The sequence below is a fragment of the Mirounga angustirostris genome, unplaced genomic scaffold (genome assembly GCF_029215605.1).
Source record: "Mirounga angustirostris isolate CCGP_5_RB_7025 unplaced genomic scaffold, mMirAng1.0.hap1 SCAF_8, whole genome shotgun sequence".
In the NCBI taxonomy this organism is placed as follows: domain Eukaryota; kingdom Metazoa; phylum Chordata; class Mammalia; order Carnivora; family Phocidae; genus Mirounga; species Mirounga angustirostris.
Window position 1 is genome coordinate 44,681,913 of NW_026991716.1, and position 17,817 is coordinate 44,699,729.

Here is a 17,817-nt window from a genome sequence, read left to right on the forward strand (position 1 = left end):
TATTTATCGAAAAAATCTGCATACAAGTGGACACATGTTCAAACGTGTTGTTCAAGGGTGAACCATATACTGGGTGAATCTTATGAATGCTCATTTTTCACTGGACTGTAGCAGGTAAGATCCTGGAGGTCCTTACATCTAGATATCCACTTTAAATAATTGTTCTCCTGTCTTAAGACAGGACCTGGGGCAGATTCCTTCTTCATATCATCGCACATTGATTTTTTTTAACTAAATTAATTTAACTGTTGACTTTCCTGCTGCATTTGGATGAGTAATAAATTTACATTTTTTATGCACAATAGTGTAAAAAATGTAACCACAAACTCTGCTTGAAGTGGCAGGTATTTAGAGGTCATCTGATCCAATTTTCCCACCAATGGACAGATTAGTAATGTGATTTGCCTGAGGTCATACTTACAGCTTGTTATTGTTATTGACAGAGCTCAGGTGTTCCGATTCTCCATTCAGTGATCATACCATTACAGTCACTGTTCAGGACTTTCAGGCAGGTAATATATCTCTTGCTTAACTATCAGAAGATGTGGGATAGTGAGTTCTGTTTGTTTACTGGCAACCATCATACTCTTTGTTGTAGTCATAATAAATATAATTCAGCATTGTTTGAAAAACCACTTCTTTGCAGAAATTCATTTGACCTTGGTTTTTCAGTCCCTATAATTTTAAACAGAGTAACGTTTTAAATAAAGAAGGAAACATTACAGATAATTGTATTTTCCAATGGGTTTTTATTAATGCATTTTAGTTTATCTCACTAAACTGGTAATGAAAATTCTCTTTTTATTCAAATATATATATTGAAAAGTGGTTTGTTATTATGAATAATAATGTTACAAATATGCACTTTATTCTTTTGTAAAAATGTCTTTTTTCAACTTTATTAAGATACAATTGTCATATAACATTGGGTAAGTTTAAAGGGTACAATAGGTTGATTTGTTATACTCAATATATTGAGAAATGATTAACACAATAGCATTGGTTAACATCTCCATCATGTCACAGAATTACCATTTCTTTTTTTGTGGTGGAAACATTTAAGATGTGCTCTCTTAGCTATTTTAAAATGTGTAATACAGTATTGGTAACTATAGCCACCATGTGGGACATTACATCCCTGAGATTTATCTTCTTTTTTTTTTTTTTTTCCATTTGAGAGTAGCCATTTATTAACTGACCAGATTACAAAAATAATCATGGTAGATACCTTAGTTCATCCTTCTAATAAGCCTATTGATCTGGTCTTCCCTGTTACCAGCATCTCCACCTTCTACAAAATGGGTGGTCTTTTTCTTCATTCTCCCTCGTGGAGAAGATAATTTGAAGGGCCATAAAAAGTTGTTTGCTTCTTTGAAACGTTTTCCAACAGTATAGATCTCGTGAATCAGATCCTCCATGCAGATGATGCCATATTTACCAAGAGATCGGGCAATCAATGTGTTATCTGTCAGGGCAATTCGCTTCTTGTTGATTTTGCCATAACCACGCTTATAGATCAATTCATTCACCGACTTCAGGTTTGGGTACCCCCATGCTATATAAGGTTCCACAATCCTTAGCATGTTAACTGAAGCCTTGTTGAGCTTAACAAAGGTGCCATTGAAGATCTGGCGAAGGCGAAGAAGCTGCAACACCTTTCGAACCTTTGGGCTCACACCATTGATACCTCTGATCCTAATGACAAATGCCAATTTGGGTTCCGCAGGTACGTAGAAGTTGCCAGCTTTTCTTGCCATCCTTGCCATTCGAATCTCAGTTCTGTACATCTGCCTATATTCCTTGTGATAATGCTTAGCTTTTTCATAGATAAGCTTCCTTCTTGCCTTTCGAAGCATCTTCTGAGCAAACTTCTTCCTCAGGCGCTTGATCTTCAACTCTGCGAAATTCCTTTGCTTCTTCTTAAGGGTTTCTGGCACAGCAGGAACCTTCTTTTTCTTCTCTTCCGCACCCTCCATGGTTCCAGCCAGAAAAAGAGTGAGATTTATCTTCTAACTGGGAGTTTATACCTTTTGACCACCTTCATTAACATTCTTGATACTACAGAATTATAGAAATAGAGAACAGATTAGTTGTTGCCAGGGTTTAAAAAGGGGAAGGGGAGCAGGAGGGAAGTGGATGTGTCTATAAAAGGGCAACAGGACAGATCCTTGTGGTGGAAATGTTCTTTATCTCAATGGTATCAATGTAATATCCTGGTTGTTATGTTAAAGTATAACTTCGCAAGATATTAGCATTGTGGGAAACTGGGTAAAGTGGACATGGTATTACTCTGTTTTATTTCTTACAGCTGCATGTAAATCTGCAATTATCAAATATATATATATATATATACATGAAATGTGTTGTCTGCAAATATATATCAAAAATGTTATCTGCAAATCTTCTCAGATCTCTAATAAAATTCCAGTAAGACATATGCAGCCATAGAAAACTGAGGTGAAATACCCTGGGACTAGGAGTAGTTGGATGGATAGCGGGAAGGAAGAAGGTGGCAAAGATTCCAAGCAAAGCATAGATCAAATAATCCCATTGACATAACCAGTGAATTGTTACCAAGACAAGGAAACCAATACAGCAGTCAGTGACCCATTCCTGATACTGCAACCTTGACTAATGCAAAACAATGTTCTTTTTTCTTTTGAATCTATTTCTTCTGAAATCACAAAAATAAATGATTTTGTTACTCCAACTTGGCACAAAATAAATTTATGTAGTATGAGGAATCAGTTGAATATAGTATTAGTGTTTTGTAAAAGTTAAGCATATGTATGAAGACAAATTTTGTGACTATTGTCATGATTTTTGTTTGTTTTATCTGAGTTTATGTTGCTAAAAGCACTTGGGAGAAGTAGGCATGTGGGACTCAATGTTATTGATATGTCTGGAAGAATTTGACTGGTTAAGTTTTCAATGTTTAAATTCTTAAGAGATTTCGCTTTGTAAAATATTAGTTTTTATTAATTATATAAGAGTAGTAAATATTTAGAGGAATAATTTAATATATATTTTAAGTTAAATACATTAAGTATCAAAACAAACAAAAAAAAGTCAAAGCCCTTGGGATGGTTAAGATTTCAGCAATGTGGCTAAGCCAAGGCTTAGGCTGGCACTCCTACTTGCTGAAAGATTAATTCCAAGACTCTGAGGGCCTCCTTTCAGGACTAATGATCTCATACAAAATCAGTAATTTGCATTTCTGCAAGTATTAGCAGTATGAGAACAAGCACAACACCTGGCATGAAGCAACTGCTCATAAAAGTTGGTAGAATGGCTTATTTTACTGTAGACATATAATGTAGCTGAACTTCTTATTCTGAACTAGAATTTACAATCTGGGAAAGGTATCGTCACCATGAATGGACGTGCTAGGACTACTCTACGTTTATAATCTCCTATGTGTTAGTGAGATCAGTAGTTACCCTTGTGACAAAAAATGTAAAAGAAAACAATCAGCTTGATTCTGATATTGCCCAATTGAATTGCAGTCCTGTGTATTGTTAATCTAACATGATAATACACTTTGAGCAGGGCCTCCCATGCTGGTAACTGGGAGCAACTAAGCTCCCGGCACAGCTATACAGAAGTCTAGGCAGCTCCTAGAACTGTACACTATACAAATTGCAGGGACCAGAAAGACTGAACCCTCAGCTAGAGGTTGAAGGTAAGAAAAAGGATCCAGAAAAAAGGTATAAAAATTTTAAAAAGGAGTTTAGACCTGAACCAAGTGATGTAATGTGAGACTATATCTTTATAACTCCAGTGATCAAAAGTTGGATTCCAGATGCCCTCATGCTGGTCTAAAAATTAGATATGCATTGGAAAAGACTGAATGCCTGATGGAAAGAGACAAAGATGAAATTACTGTGAATTTGTACACATATTACATCTTAAATTGGAAGAGTTACCTGTTTCATGCTTGGAGTTGTTCTGGGGGCAGAATCCCAAGAGTAGAGTGTTCTGAAGCCCTCAACCACCTTGCCCCCTAAATTTATATTCTCTGGCAAAGGCCAGAAAAATTTACATGAAACAAATCTGGTAGAACTGGAGAAGCTTTCTGTCTCCTGGCAGCCCTATGAGTATTAGGAGATAAATCCTAGCTTATTTACCTTGCATTATGAGACAGTTACAGATGTATTACAACTCCTCTCAATCACTTAGTTATGAGCTTATTAACTTTCCTAGCATCTGGAGTAATATCTCACTATTTGAGAAAGAGAGGAGATATGTTAGTGATTAAATGACTTAATAAACAATCTGTCACTTTTCATGTTTCATAAACCTGAGCACATTTATGAAGCACAAGGAGGTAGATTCCTTAATGTATTTGATATAAAGCTTATGAGAGTTAAGAAAAGGATAATTTCAGGGTATCTCAGATGTCTTTCCTGATTTGCATTTAATCTATGACAAAGCAGAGAAAAATTAGACCTATCTAGAAAATAGGTTCCATATTTGCTATTGAGCAATAGAAACAAGAAGTCATATACATTCATATTCGTATCTCACACACACACACACACACACACACACAGACGTGCACCCATATATCATTTAAAGTTCTAGAAGTAAGAAAACAATCATTTTTAGCTACAAGGAAATTGGTTAGCCCTGACTGCACAGATCCCAGCTTTGCCATGTCCTTTGCTACCTGTGTGACCCTGGGCAGTTTACATAAGCAGAGTGATTCTCAGTTTCCCTCTCCATATGATAAGGATGAGAGTAGTACTTACCCCTTCGGCCTGTTGTGAAGTAGTTAAAATTATTTTTAAAAATACTTAGAACAGTGTCTGGAACATAGAAAGCCCACAATAAGTGGAACATCTTTCTTTTTTAATCAAAGGTGAGACCAAAAATTAACTTTGTTAGGCAAACCCACCTTTAAGTAAATTTACCATTAATTTGTGTCCATGGGGTAGATTATTTGCAATGTCCTTGATGCTATTTTGCTATTTCTCTCCAGTGGGGTGAATTAGGTCAAGAAGGAGAAATGGATCTACTCTTTCTATAACAAATTAGCAAGGAATTAATAGAGGAGTCTGCTTCCCTATCCCCAGAATATCCTGATGGTGTAAAGTTAAGAGGAAAAATAATTTTCAGCTTCCATACTGTTTGTAAATTAGTGTTTGCAACAGTAAATTACTGTTTGTAAATTACAAATCTATTAACTTTGCTACAACATTTTTAACAGTAAAATGGACAGGAAAAGAATCTTACTTTGTGAGCATTCTTTCTTTCTTCCATAATTGAACTCTGTTAGTTAATACGGAGTAGCTGAAAGAATGAGTCCTTGAATTATGACATCACCATCTATTTAAAGGACATTTTCTTACCAACAGCATGATAGTAATTTTAGATCTGGTTTCAACGAACACATCACAGACTCTCAAGGGTCTAAATTAAGCTGATTGTTAGTTGGAATAAGAAAAAATACAAAAGCATTAATCATATACACGACTTCCTGAAAAATTTGCAACTGAGCTATGAAAGCTCTACTGGATTTTTGTGTTGCCATCATTTTTCACTCAGTGTGTGGTCAGTGCACCACTTGAAGCACAAAAGTCTTCACCATGTTAATTGCAGAGTTTACAAAATGAATGCCAATGTAGGAAAAGGGATCTAAATAACACCACAAAGTGTCACATTGCACAAAACCTTGATGAGAGCAAAACTAAATCTTGACAGTCTAAGAGAAGATGCCTGTTTTTCAAAGGCAGCTTAAGATAATCATTTTGTGTGTGTTCACCTACATTTGACAGAATTCCTGATAAATCTCTCTTACTCATCTCTCTATTGCTTCATTTTTATTTTTTTAAGATCCAGGTTATTTTATGAGACACAAATCTTATGTACTTCCTCAGACTCCCTCAATGATGGCAGCCTCCTTGGCACTGGCTCACTTCAGAAACTGCCATGCTGAAGAGAGTTTGTTGTGATCTTCTCAGTCCTCATGGGGCCAACTGGTCACTTGCCCTGGGAATGCCACACCCTGTACCTTTGACTGAGCACATCTAGGTAAAGCTGCTACATGGCCAGAACTTCTGCCCCCTCCTACTTTCAAATCTGATAAAACACCACATCACAAGAGAGGACTTGATATTCTGAGTTTCTATAGAAAGAGCCAAATGACGCATCCCAGAATATGAGGGAGTTCACCACCACCATGGCCAAACTGACTTAGGGGAAGCAAAAATTTAGAGAATGAGGCAAGTGAGTTCTCTCTCCTGCCTCCCTTCCATGGATGCTCAAAGTCATAGTCTATTTCTCCTTGTCATCCTCCAGAGCAGCCCCTGTATCCAGCAACGTTCTTGCTAAGAAGCTCCTATGTCTCTGTGCAGCGGGCCATGAAGTGGACACCAGTGTGGCCCAGCATTCTGTGGCTTCACCTCTCTCATTGCTTCACTCTGTTTTCTTCACCTGTGCTGCACTGGACTGGGTTTCACCTGTGAAATTGCAGCATTGTTACTTTTATCATTGCCTCAGGCTCTCTCTTCTAGGGAAACTGGGCAACAACGATTATGTTTTACTTGTATTTTTAGATAGGGAGGCTTATCATTTTACTCTTTTTGTCTTCCTAAAGAAAAGTGTTACTTTGGGGATTAAGAATCCTAGCATTCTAAATTAAAGTGAGCTGGAATATTGTTATAAGCAATAAGAACCAATAACTTGATAGGGCCTGGGCAAAAAAACAAACAAACAAACATAAATAATGTCTACTTTCACGTTATTGGGAGAGCAAGATAATTCAGAGCAAAGCAATGCATCTATTAATAAATACTCTTAGCAGGAAAGAAAAATACGATTTCTTTTGCAAGTTTGATGTCTTTTACTTTTCCAAGAAACACTAGAAGAGGCTAGCCCCTGGTGGTCAGAGGGATGGTTGTTGAAACAAGGATAATCATCCACTCAACAAAGGCAGAAATAAAACATGTGATTCTAAAGGACAGTAAGAACTTTTTACAAAAGATAATAAACTCCATTTACTGATTCTAGAACAAGACAAGAGATGGGGCTTGTAAAGCTGGTTAGCTTCTTTGTGTGTTTTTTTCTGTTTGTCTCCGGTTTGTTTCTTGGGAAAGGAATGTAATGGGATTTACAACCCTCTCGATTCTCCAACTCCACTCCTTGGAGCAAGCAGGAGATTCTCTACATGGTCCTTCACCTCCCACCCCTCATCCCAACAGAAAAGACCTATAATATAGCAACCCAACAATTATCTTTTAAAATATCTCAAATATATGATTTTCAATGAAATAATTAAGAATACCTTGACTATCAACACTCCTCTTTAACTGAACACAAACCTATCTTGAATTTCAGAGAAGAGCATGAGGAAACCCCCCTCAGATTTTCAGGTCCACTCTTTTATTTATCTAACAGGCAGTGAGTCTACTAAATAAGAAATGAGCTTGAAGGATAGCAGAATATGCCACCCCAAAATACACCACTTTGGCATAAGGATATTTTGAGCTGAAAGCACTTAAAAATCAGCAGATACAAGAAGGCCATTGTGATTTCCCTCTTCTTCCTGAAAGCAGAAGATTAAAAACTCCCATGTGAAAGACATTCTTTCTGTACCAAGAGGAAAGGAACATTCTTTGAGGGCAAGTCAAAGCTGAGAGAATTCTGTACAAACAGAACTTGTTGAACTAATTTCATCTTATTTTAGTTACCTTTTCACCATTACTTCCCTTTGTTAAACCCAGCATAAAGATCTCTAGGTTTCACCATTCCTTTGGGTACTCATTTCCTTGTGAGGGCACCCTAACACTTACATGAATTTGTCAGCTTTTCTCCTGTTTATCTTCTGTCTGTTGAATTCTTTGGCTCAGCTGCAAAACCTAAGAAGGTAGAGGTAAAATCGTGCCTCCCCTACAGTTTCTATGTCCCTTTGCCTTCTCCCCAGCATGTTTTGACTCCTGCTCAGCTACTGCTTGGGGCAGAATCAGTGGCAACAGCTGCTACTGTGAGTAATTGGAGTCCCCAGAAGCTGATCTGCATAGAAAAGGAGGTAATCAGTTGACACAGGATGCAGCAATCAACGAAATGTTCTTTTCCAATCCTGCGTGGGCTGTTTAGTACTGAAGATTATTTCATGGTTCCAGACTGACTAGAGAAACAACAGTGATATAAAAGGGAATAGTCAGTTTATGTTTTCACATAAAAATGAAAAGTGTTTATGACCCCCCTAAAGGATAAATACATGGTCTTCATCCTACTGCAGCATTTGACACTTTTCCCTTTGAAATTTTCTCTTACTCTGTCCTTTGAAAGACTCTTCTCTTCTGCACATTTCTCCTTTATTTGCATTGATTTCACCCAGTAAATACTAATTTTCTCTAGGAGTCCAATCGTAACCCTGTTTAAATAATGTGGATGAAGAGCCTGACATAGTGCCTATAGACCTTCTTTCCTTCCCTTCTCTTCAGACTCTCCCCTTTGTGGGCTTATTCACCACCAGCAATTCAATGGCCATCTCCATTAGGAGCCTGCAAATCTGTCTCTAGTCCCCAAACCTCTACAAAGGCCCAGGCCCATATAGATAAATGTCTTCAATCACTTTCTCAAAGTTTTCAGTCATCTCAAAGTCAATTTCCACCAAACTGAACATTTTTATCCCCACTCCCTAAAAATTTTCCCTCTCCTGTGCTTCCTAAAACTGTATAAATTATCATAGTTATTTGCCGCTAACACTGAAATGATTTTTATCCTCTTAGAGTCACTCATTTCCTCTTCCGTCTATTTTCACTGCTTCTGGTCTATTCCATTCCCTATATTTTCACACCAGCACAATTGCATCTAACACTTGTCCCTGCTTCCTGTCTCCCTCAACACCAATGTATCCATTCCTGGGCATCAGAATTATATTTCTATAATCCTTTCCATATCATCCTACACATCTGCTCAGAAGTCACCTATAGCTCTGCTCTTTGCCAGTTGCACCAGATCTCTAGTTACTGTTCTTGATATATTCATGTCACAGCACCATTGTTGATGAGATTTCTTCTGCCTGAAATTCCACCCCTCTGACTTAATAAAATCCATGCCACCATGAAAATCCTAACTCAACGTTCTTCTTTTCACTGAAACTTTCCCAGACTTCCTTGCTCGGGCATGATTCTCCATTGCTTTCTCTACATTCCTGCAGTAATTCATCAAACCTTTTATAGACTTTAAGAAATGTGTATGATTAATGAATGCACTTGAGTCTTTCTTCAATTCATCATCAGCTTAAGTTTTTGCAATTACAATTACAACCTTTAGTGCACTGTGTCATTGGCCTATTTATATGTATCAATCTCCCTTCCTAGAAATGTTAGCTTCTTGAGAAAAAGGGCAGAATCCTTGACACCTTCTTATACTCAGTGTCTACTACCAGTATCTTGCTTATAGAAAGTCCTGATAATATTGTTTCTTACAGTTTCATTACACAAGAATTCAAATTAGGTAGTTTGACCTTTTGTGTGAGCATCTCAGTTATTTTTGATAATTCCTCTTCATTGCGTAATTGTATATCCCTTATTAATGACACTTGGGAAACAGACCCCAGCCTTTCCAGCTCACATGAGAAGCAACTGGAATGTATGAATATTGGGGGAAAATACTAATATAATTAAGCATATAAACAATTTTCTCTTAATTAGAATATAGGCTAAACATAAATTTTTTTCAGAGAGAGGGAGAGAAAGGTGGGAGGGGCAGAGGGAGAGAGGGAGAGAGAATCTCAAGCAGGCATTAACACCCAAAGCCAAATTAATCAAGTGATAAATAGAGGTATAGGCAGTGCTGCGAAAGAGGAAAATAGGAAAAATTTGTTTAAACGGAGACCAGGAGTGATGTGGTGACATATGTTGTTCCTGACTTAACTCTCCCTCATAAGAACAACTAACAGCTATTCAAGAATAAAACATCCCTGAGAGAATCCTAGAAGCACCTCCTCCTCACCACCCCCCTCGTCCCCGCACCACAGAGATCAAGACAGACAGTATTAGAAGGGTTAGAGAAGTGGCTACACATTGACTTCATTGCTCCTTCCCCAAACAGCATGGCACCATGTGGAGAGTTTTCTGAGACTCTGGTTCCTCCAGTGAGAAAGAGAACTCTGAAGGGACAAACAGCAGCCCCCGCCTAGCATTGTGTGTTGCTTTGCAAGAACCCCCTACAATGATCTCACGTCATGGAAATTGTAGGGGAAACTGTGGGGCTCAACTACTGGGAATCTGACTGTGATGGAGAAGGGGAAAGGGCTTGCAACAACCAGCACAAAGTTCTTGGTAGACTGACTTCATACCAGCAGTGCTCAGGTAGTAATCCCAACCAGCTGCTTTGCTTATCTGCAGAACCAAATTAGGAGCATACTCTGACCAAGGAACTCAGCTGGGTGCAGATCTGCCTGATTCAGATCCTCAAATAAGGAGTTTTGCTAGCAATAGAACCTGGTTTTCCATGCCTGGGCAAGGAGCTAAATCACAGCCCCACCCGCTATGAAAACTGCCCCATGTGACAGGAAGGGCTAGAGATAAATCCTGGATGCTGTGAGGCCCAGTGGCACTTGAGCTGAGAGATGGGCAAGCAGGGCTGATCATCTGCAGAGCAAATGATCAGTATCAGGTGCAGAGTGTTCCCACACTATGCACAGGAAGAGGGATGATTCATAGCCAAGGCTGAGGATAGCTCCTGGCTCCTTCTGACTGGAGAGCCTGCTTGGGAAATTGAGAGTAGCCAGGAGTGGCTCTGCTCCCTCCTGCCCAGGCAAAACAGCTGAGATATAGCCTCACTCACTGTGGAGAGTGTGTTCTGGCCCCATCTGACCAGATGGGCTGCCAAAACCACCTGGAAGCTGTGATGCTGGTACTTGAGCTAAAAGGTGCGTAGAGCTAATAATTTGCAGAGCAAAGCCATGGCCCCATTTGGTCAAGGACCTTGGAATGCAGGTCAGCTTGAGTTAAGACAATAAAGAGCTTTACCAGCTTTACAGTTGCTTCTGCTGCACCCCAGCAGGGAGTTTAATTCATAGTTCCACTCATTGCTGAATACAGCCTTCAGCCTATTCAACCAGGAAACCTAACCAGAGCATATGAGAAGCTGCATAGCCCATTCAAAAGCCCGAGGTACAGTAGCACTTGAACAGAGAGTACAGCCCATAGCTTCCTCTTCCTATGAAGTAAAGCCAGTGGCCTCACCTAACCAGAGAATTCAGCACTCTGGACTGATTTGGGTCCCCAAACAACAAGCCGTACAGGTCCTGTGTCCCATCCAGCCACCCTGCCAGGGCAGGGAAACTAATTCATAGCCCCATCTACTACTGAATATAGTAGTTAGTCCCAACCACCTAGTAAGGCTGACCAAAACAATCTAGGCAACCATGAAGCCCATCCTTCAGCCTCGCGTGAGTAAGGAACCAAGCTAGCCATCCTAGCCAACTATTTACAGCCAGTGGCACACTCTCCCATCTCCATCTTCAGAGTTTGAACAGTTGCCTCTCCCAAAAACAGGCCATAATAGCAGGACCCACCTACCCAAGGACATGACCAGCAGACACACCCAGAAACTAATAGCTGACTGGTGAAAAGCTGTCTCTGCCAAAAGAAATCTGTCAAGTCTGGAAGAGGAGTTCGATTACTCAAATATGCAGATACCAATGTAAGGAATCAAAGATCATGAAAAATCAGGTAAATATGACTCCAAAAGATAATAATCTGTTATTAGTTATACAATATTTTTTAAATCATGTAAGTTATAACAGTAATAACCCAAAATATGAGAGTGAGAAGTAAAAGTGTAAAGTGTATGAATTTTATTGAAATTATTATCAGTATAGAAATTATTATCAGTATAAATAAGGTGTTATAAATTTGAGACATTTGTGTTAGCCTCAGGTAAACACAAGGGAAAATCCTGTAGTTATTACACAAAAGAACATGATAAATCAAAGCATGCTAATACCAAAAGACATCAAAACACACAAAAAAAGACAGCAGGGTAAGAAACAAGGAACAATGGATCTACAAAACAGCCAGAAAACAATTAATATAGCAATAGTAAATCCTTACTTATCAATAATTGCTTTAAATATAAAATTATTAAATTATCCAATTAAGGACATAGAATGCCTGAATGGATTAAAGAAAAAAAAAAAAAAAAACAAGATCCAACAATATGCTGCCTACAAGAGATTCACTTATTTCTTAAAGACACACATAGTCTTAGAGCAAAGGAATGAAAAGATATTTCAAGCAAATGGTAACCAAAAGGAAGCAGGAGTAGCTATATACTTATATCAGACAAAAGAGACTTTAAATGAAAAAATGGTAAAAAGAGACAAAGATCATTATATAATAACAAAAAGGTCAAAACATAAAGAAGATATAACAGTTGTAAATATTTATGTGCTCAAAATTGGAGCACCTAAATATATAAATCAAAAATTAATAGAGCTAAAAGGAGGAATAAACAGTAATACAATAACAGTTGGGTGCTTTAGTCCATTCTCAATAACAGATCATGCAGACAGAGAATCAATAAGGAAACAGTGGATTTGAACAACACTGTAAGCCAAAGGGACATATACAGAACAGACATATATAGAACACTTTATCCAACAACGGCAGAATATATATTCTTCTCCAGCATACATGGAACTTTTTGTTTTAAGGTAAACTATGTGTTGGGCCACAAAACAGGTCTTAGCAATTCAAAAAGATTGAAATCATATCAAGTAACTTAAGAACAATGGCATGAAACTAGAAATCAAAACAAGATGAAAGTTGGAGAATTCATGAACACATGGAAATGAAATAACATTTCTAAACAATCAATGGATCAAAGAAGAAATTAAGGGGAGACAAAGTTTCTAGAGAATTTTTAATAAAAATGGAAACACAACATACCAGAACTTGGGTGCTATGAAAGCAGTTCTAAGATGGAAGTTCATAGTGATATACACCTACATTAAAAATTAAGAAATATCCCAAATAAACAACCCAACTCTACACCTTAAGGAACTAGGAGAAAAAAGAGAAAGAGCAAACTGAGCCCAAAGTTAGCAGAAGAAAGGAAACAGAAAAACAAAGAAAAGATTAACCAAACTAAGATTTAGTTTTTTGAAAAAAACAAATAAATAAACAAAAATGGCAAATCCTTCATTAGACCATCCAAGGAAAAAAAAAGAAGGACCAAAATCATCAGAATTATAAATGAAAAAGGAGATATTGCAACTAGTAACACAAAAATTCAAAGGCTCATAAGAGGCTTCTATGAACAATTATATACTAACAGACAACAACCTAGGAAAAAAATTTTTAAATCTTAAAAACAAACAACTTACTAAAACTGAATCAGGAAGAAATAGAAAATCTTAATAGACCAATTACTAGTAAGGAGATTGAATTGGTAATAAAAAATCTCCCAGTGGAGGAAAGCCCAGGACCAGATGACTTCACAGGTGAATTTTACCAAAAATTTAAAGAATTAACACCAATCTTTCTCAAAGTCTTCCAGAAATTTGAAGAAGAAGGAATACTACCAAACTCGTTTTATAAGGTCAGTATTATCCTGATACCAAAACCAGAAAAGGACAACACTAGGAAACAATCAAACAAACAACTATAGACCAATATCCTGATGTATATAGATGTAAAAATCCTCAACAAAATACCAGTAAAGTGAATTCAACAGCACAAAAAAAAGATTATTCCTCGTGATCCAGGGGAATTTATCCCTGGAATGCAAGAATGGCTCAACATATGCAAATCAATCAACATAATAAATTACATTAATAAAATGAAAGAAACAAATAATACAATTGTCACAATAAATACAGAAAAAAAGTTTGACTAAATTCAACAACCATTTATAATTAAAAAAAAAAAACTTAAGAAATTCATCATACGAGAAACATATCTCAACATAATAAAGTCCATATATGACAAGCCCACAGTTAACATCATACTCAATGGTGAAAGATTGAAAGCTTTTCCTCTAAGATCAGGAACAAAACAGGGATGTCCATTTTTACTACCTCTCTTCACCATAGCACCAGAAGGTCTTATAGTTAAAGTAGTCAGGCAAGAAAAAGAAATAAAAGATATCAGAATTGTAAAGGAAGAAGTAAAATTATCCCTATTTGCAAATGACATCATTTTATAGAGAGAAAATCCTAACGACTCAACCAAAAGACTGTACATCTAATCAATGAATTCAGTAAACTTGCAGGATACAAAATTAACATACAAAATCAGTAGCATTTCTATACACTAACAACAAATTTTCTGAAAAAGAAATAAAGAAATTGATCCCATTTACAAGAATATCAAAAACAATAAGATACATAGAAATAAATTTAAGAAGACAGTGATGAAAGAAATCAAAGAAGATACAAATAAGTGGGAAGGTACCCCATGTTCCTGGATTAGAAAATGAATATTTTATTTTATTTTTATTTTTTATTTTTTGTTTTATTTTCATTTTTTTTAAAGATTTTATTTATTTGACAGTGAGAGATACAGCGAGAGAGGGAACACAAGCGAGGGGAGTGGGAGAGGGAGAAGCAGGCTTCCTGCTGAGCAGGGAGCCCGATGCGGTGCTCGATCCCAGGACCCTGGGACCATGACCTGAGCCGAAGGCAGACGCTTAATGACTGAGCCACCTAGGCACCCCAAGAATGAATATTTTGAAAATAACAATACTGCCGTGGCACCTGGGTGCCTCAGCCATTAAGCATCTGCCTTCAGCTCAGGTCATGATCTCAGGGTCCTGGGATCGAGCCCCGCATTGGGCTCCCTGCTCAGCGGGAAGCCTGCTTCTCCCTCTCTCACTCCCACTGCATGTGTTCCCTCTCTCGCTGTGTCTCTTTCTGTCAAATAAATAAATAAAATCTTAAAAAAAAAAAGCTTTAATAAAAAAAATAACAATACTGCCAAAAGCCATCTACTGATTTATTACAATTTCTATCAAGGTTCCAGTGACAGTTTTTACAGATGTAAAACACTCCTAAAATTTATGTGGAGCCACAAAAAACCCTGAATAATCAAAGAAATCCTGAGAAATAAGAATGAAGCAGGGGACATCACACTTCTTCATTGCAAGCTATGTCATAAAGCCATAGTCATAAAAACAGAACGGTACTGATATAAAAACAGATAAATAGATCAATGGAACAGAATCAAGAGCCCAGAAATAATTCCAAGCATATACAGTCAATTAATATTTGACAAGGGAGCCAAAAATATTTAATAGAGAAAAGACACTTCAAAAAATGGTGCTGGGATAATTGGATACTCACATGTAAAAGAATGAAACTGGACCCATATCTTATATCACTCACAAAAATTAATTCCAAATGGATTAAATGTACTCCAAATGGATTAAAAAATTAATTCCAAACAGAATAAAATGTAAGAAATGAAACCATAAAATTCCTAGAAGAAAACATAATAAAGCTTCTTGATGTGGTCTTGGTAATGTTTTGGGTTTTTTGTTTTTGTTTTTTTGATATGACACCTAAAGCACCAGCAACAAAATAAAAATCAATGAGACCATATTAAGCTAAAATCTTTTTCACAGCAAAAGAAACAACTGACAAGGCAAAAAGACAACCTACAGAATAGGAAAAAAAATTTTGCAAACCATATATCTGATAAAGGGTTAATATCAAAAACATAAATAACTCATATAACTCAATAGCAACGAAAGAAATAACCCAATTTAAAAACTGGGCAAAGAACCTGAAGACATTTCTCCAAAGAAGATATATAAAAGGCAAACAAGTGCATGAAAATATGCTCAACATCATTTGTCATGAGGGAAATGCAAATTAAAACCACAGTGAGATATGACCTTGCACCTGAAAAATGGCCATTATCAAAAAGACAGAATATAACAAATGCTTGTGTGAATGTGGAGGAAAGGAAACCTGTACACTGGTGGAATTGTAAATTGGTATAGCCACCATGGGAAATAGTATGGAGGATCCTCAAAAAATTTTAAAAAGATCTACTATATGAGTCAGCAATTCCATTTCTGGGAATATATCCAAAGAAAATGAAAACACTAATTCAAAAAGATATCTGTGTCCTTGTGTTCATAGCAGCATTATTTACAAGAGCCAAGACATGCAAACAACCTGAGTATCCATCAATGGATGAATGGATAATGAAGTTGTGCTATATATTTATAATGGTATATAATTCAGTCATAAAAAAATGAGGAAATTTTACTGTTTGTGATAACATGGATCAACTTAAAGGCATTATGCTAAGTGAAATAAGTCAGACAAAGACAAATACTATGTGATCTCATTTATATGTAGAATCCAAAAAAAAAAAGAAAAGAACCAAACAAACTCATAAAAAAAGAGATCAGACTTGCAGTTACCAGAGGTGGAGGAGGTGGTGAGGGACAATTGGAGGAAGGTGGTTCAAAGATACAAACATCAAGTTCTAAGACCAATAAGTACTAAAGATGTAATGTACAACATGATGACTACAGCTAACATTGCTGTATGATATACGGGAAAGATGTTAAGAGAGTAAATCCTAAGAGTTCTCATCACAAGGAAAAAACATTTTTCTATTTATTTTTCTTTTCTTTTTTTTAAATTTTTTTTTAAAGATTTTATTTATTTATTTGAGAGAGAGAATGAGAGAGAGAGAGAGCACATGAGAGGGGGGAGGATCAGAGGGAGAAGCAGACGCCCTGCTAAGCAAGGAGCCCGATGCCAGACTTGATCCCGGGACGCCAGGATCATGACCTGAGCTGAAGGCAGTCGCTTAACCAACTGAGCCACCCAGGCGCCCTTAAATTTTTTTTATTGTTATGTTAATCCCCATACATTACATCATTAGTTTTGGATGTAGTTTTCCATGATTCATTGTTTGTGCATAACACCCAGTGCTCCATGCAGAATGTGCCCTCTTTAATACCCATCACCAGGCTACCCATCCTCCCCCCCTCCCCTCTAGAACCTTCAGTTTGTTTTTTAGAGTCCATCATCTCTCATGGTTCATCTATCCCTCCACTTTCCCCCCCTCCATTCTTCCCCTCCTACTATCTTCTTTTTTTTTCTCTTAACATATATTGCATTATTTGTTTCAGAGGTACAGATCTGAGATTCAACAGTCTTGCACAATTCACAGCGCTTACCAGAGCACATACCCTCCCCAGTGTCTAACGCCCAGTCAGCCCACCCCCCACTCCAGCAACCCTCAGTTTGTTTCCTGAGATTAAGAATTCCTCATATCAGTGAGGTCATATGATACATGTCTTTCTCTGATTGACTTGTTTCGCTCAGCATAATACCCTCCAGTTCCATCCACGTCATTTCAAATGGCAAGATCTCATTCCTTTTGATGGCTGCATGATATTCCATTGTGTATTATATATATACACACATCTTCTTTATCCATTCATCTGTCGATGGACATCTTGGCTCTTTCCACAGTTTGGCTATTGTGGACATTGCTGCTATAAACATCAGGGTGCACGTACCCTTTCGGATCCCTACTTTTGTATCTTTGGGGTAAATACCCAGTAGTGCAATGGCTGGATCATATGGTAGCTCTATTTTCAACTTTTTGAGGAACCTCCATACTGCTTTCCAGAGTGGCTGCACCAGCTTGCATTCCGACCAACAGTATAGGAGGGTTCCCCTTTCTCTGCATCTCCACCAACATCTATCATTTCCTGACTTGTTAATTTTAGCCATTCTGACTGGTGTGAGGTGGTATCTCATTGAGGTTTGGATTTCCCTGATGCCGAGCAATGTTGAGCACTTTTTCATGTGTCTGTTGGCCATTTGGA

At 37.4% G+C, this 17,817-nt stretch overlaps 1 protein-coding gene across 1 annotated transcript; it reads right to left on the bottom strand.

The window, feature by feature from the left end:
• Nucleotides 1-1,144: 1,144 nt before the first annotated feature.
• LOC123837793 (large ribosomal subunit protein uL30-like) lies at nucleotides 1,145-1,991 on the bottom strand. The gene has a single exon (XM_064597690.1). It carries the CDS (start codon nucleotides 1,974-1,976, stop codon nucleotides 1,230-1,232), a length of 747 nt encoding a protein of 248 aa, XP_064453760.1. The 5' UTR covers nucleotides 1,977-1,991; the 3' UTR covers nucleotides 1,145-1,229.
• Between the last annotated feature and the right edge of the window lie 15,826 nt (nucleotides 1,992-17,817).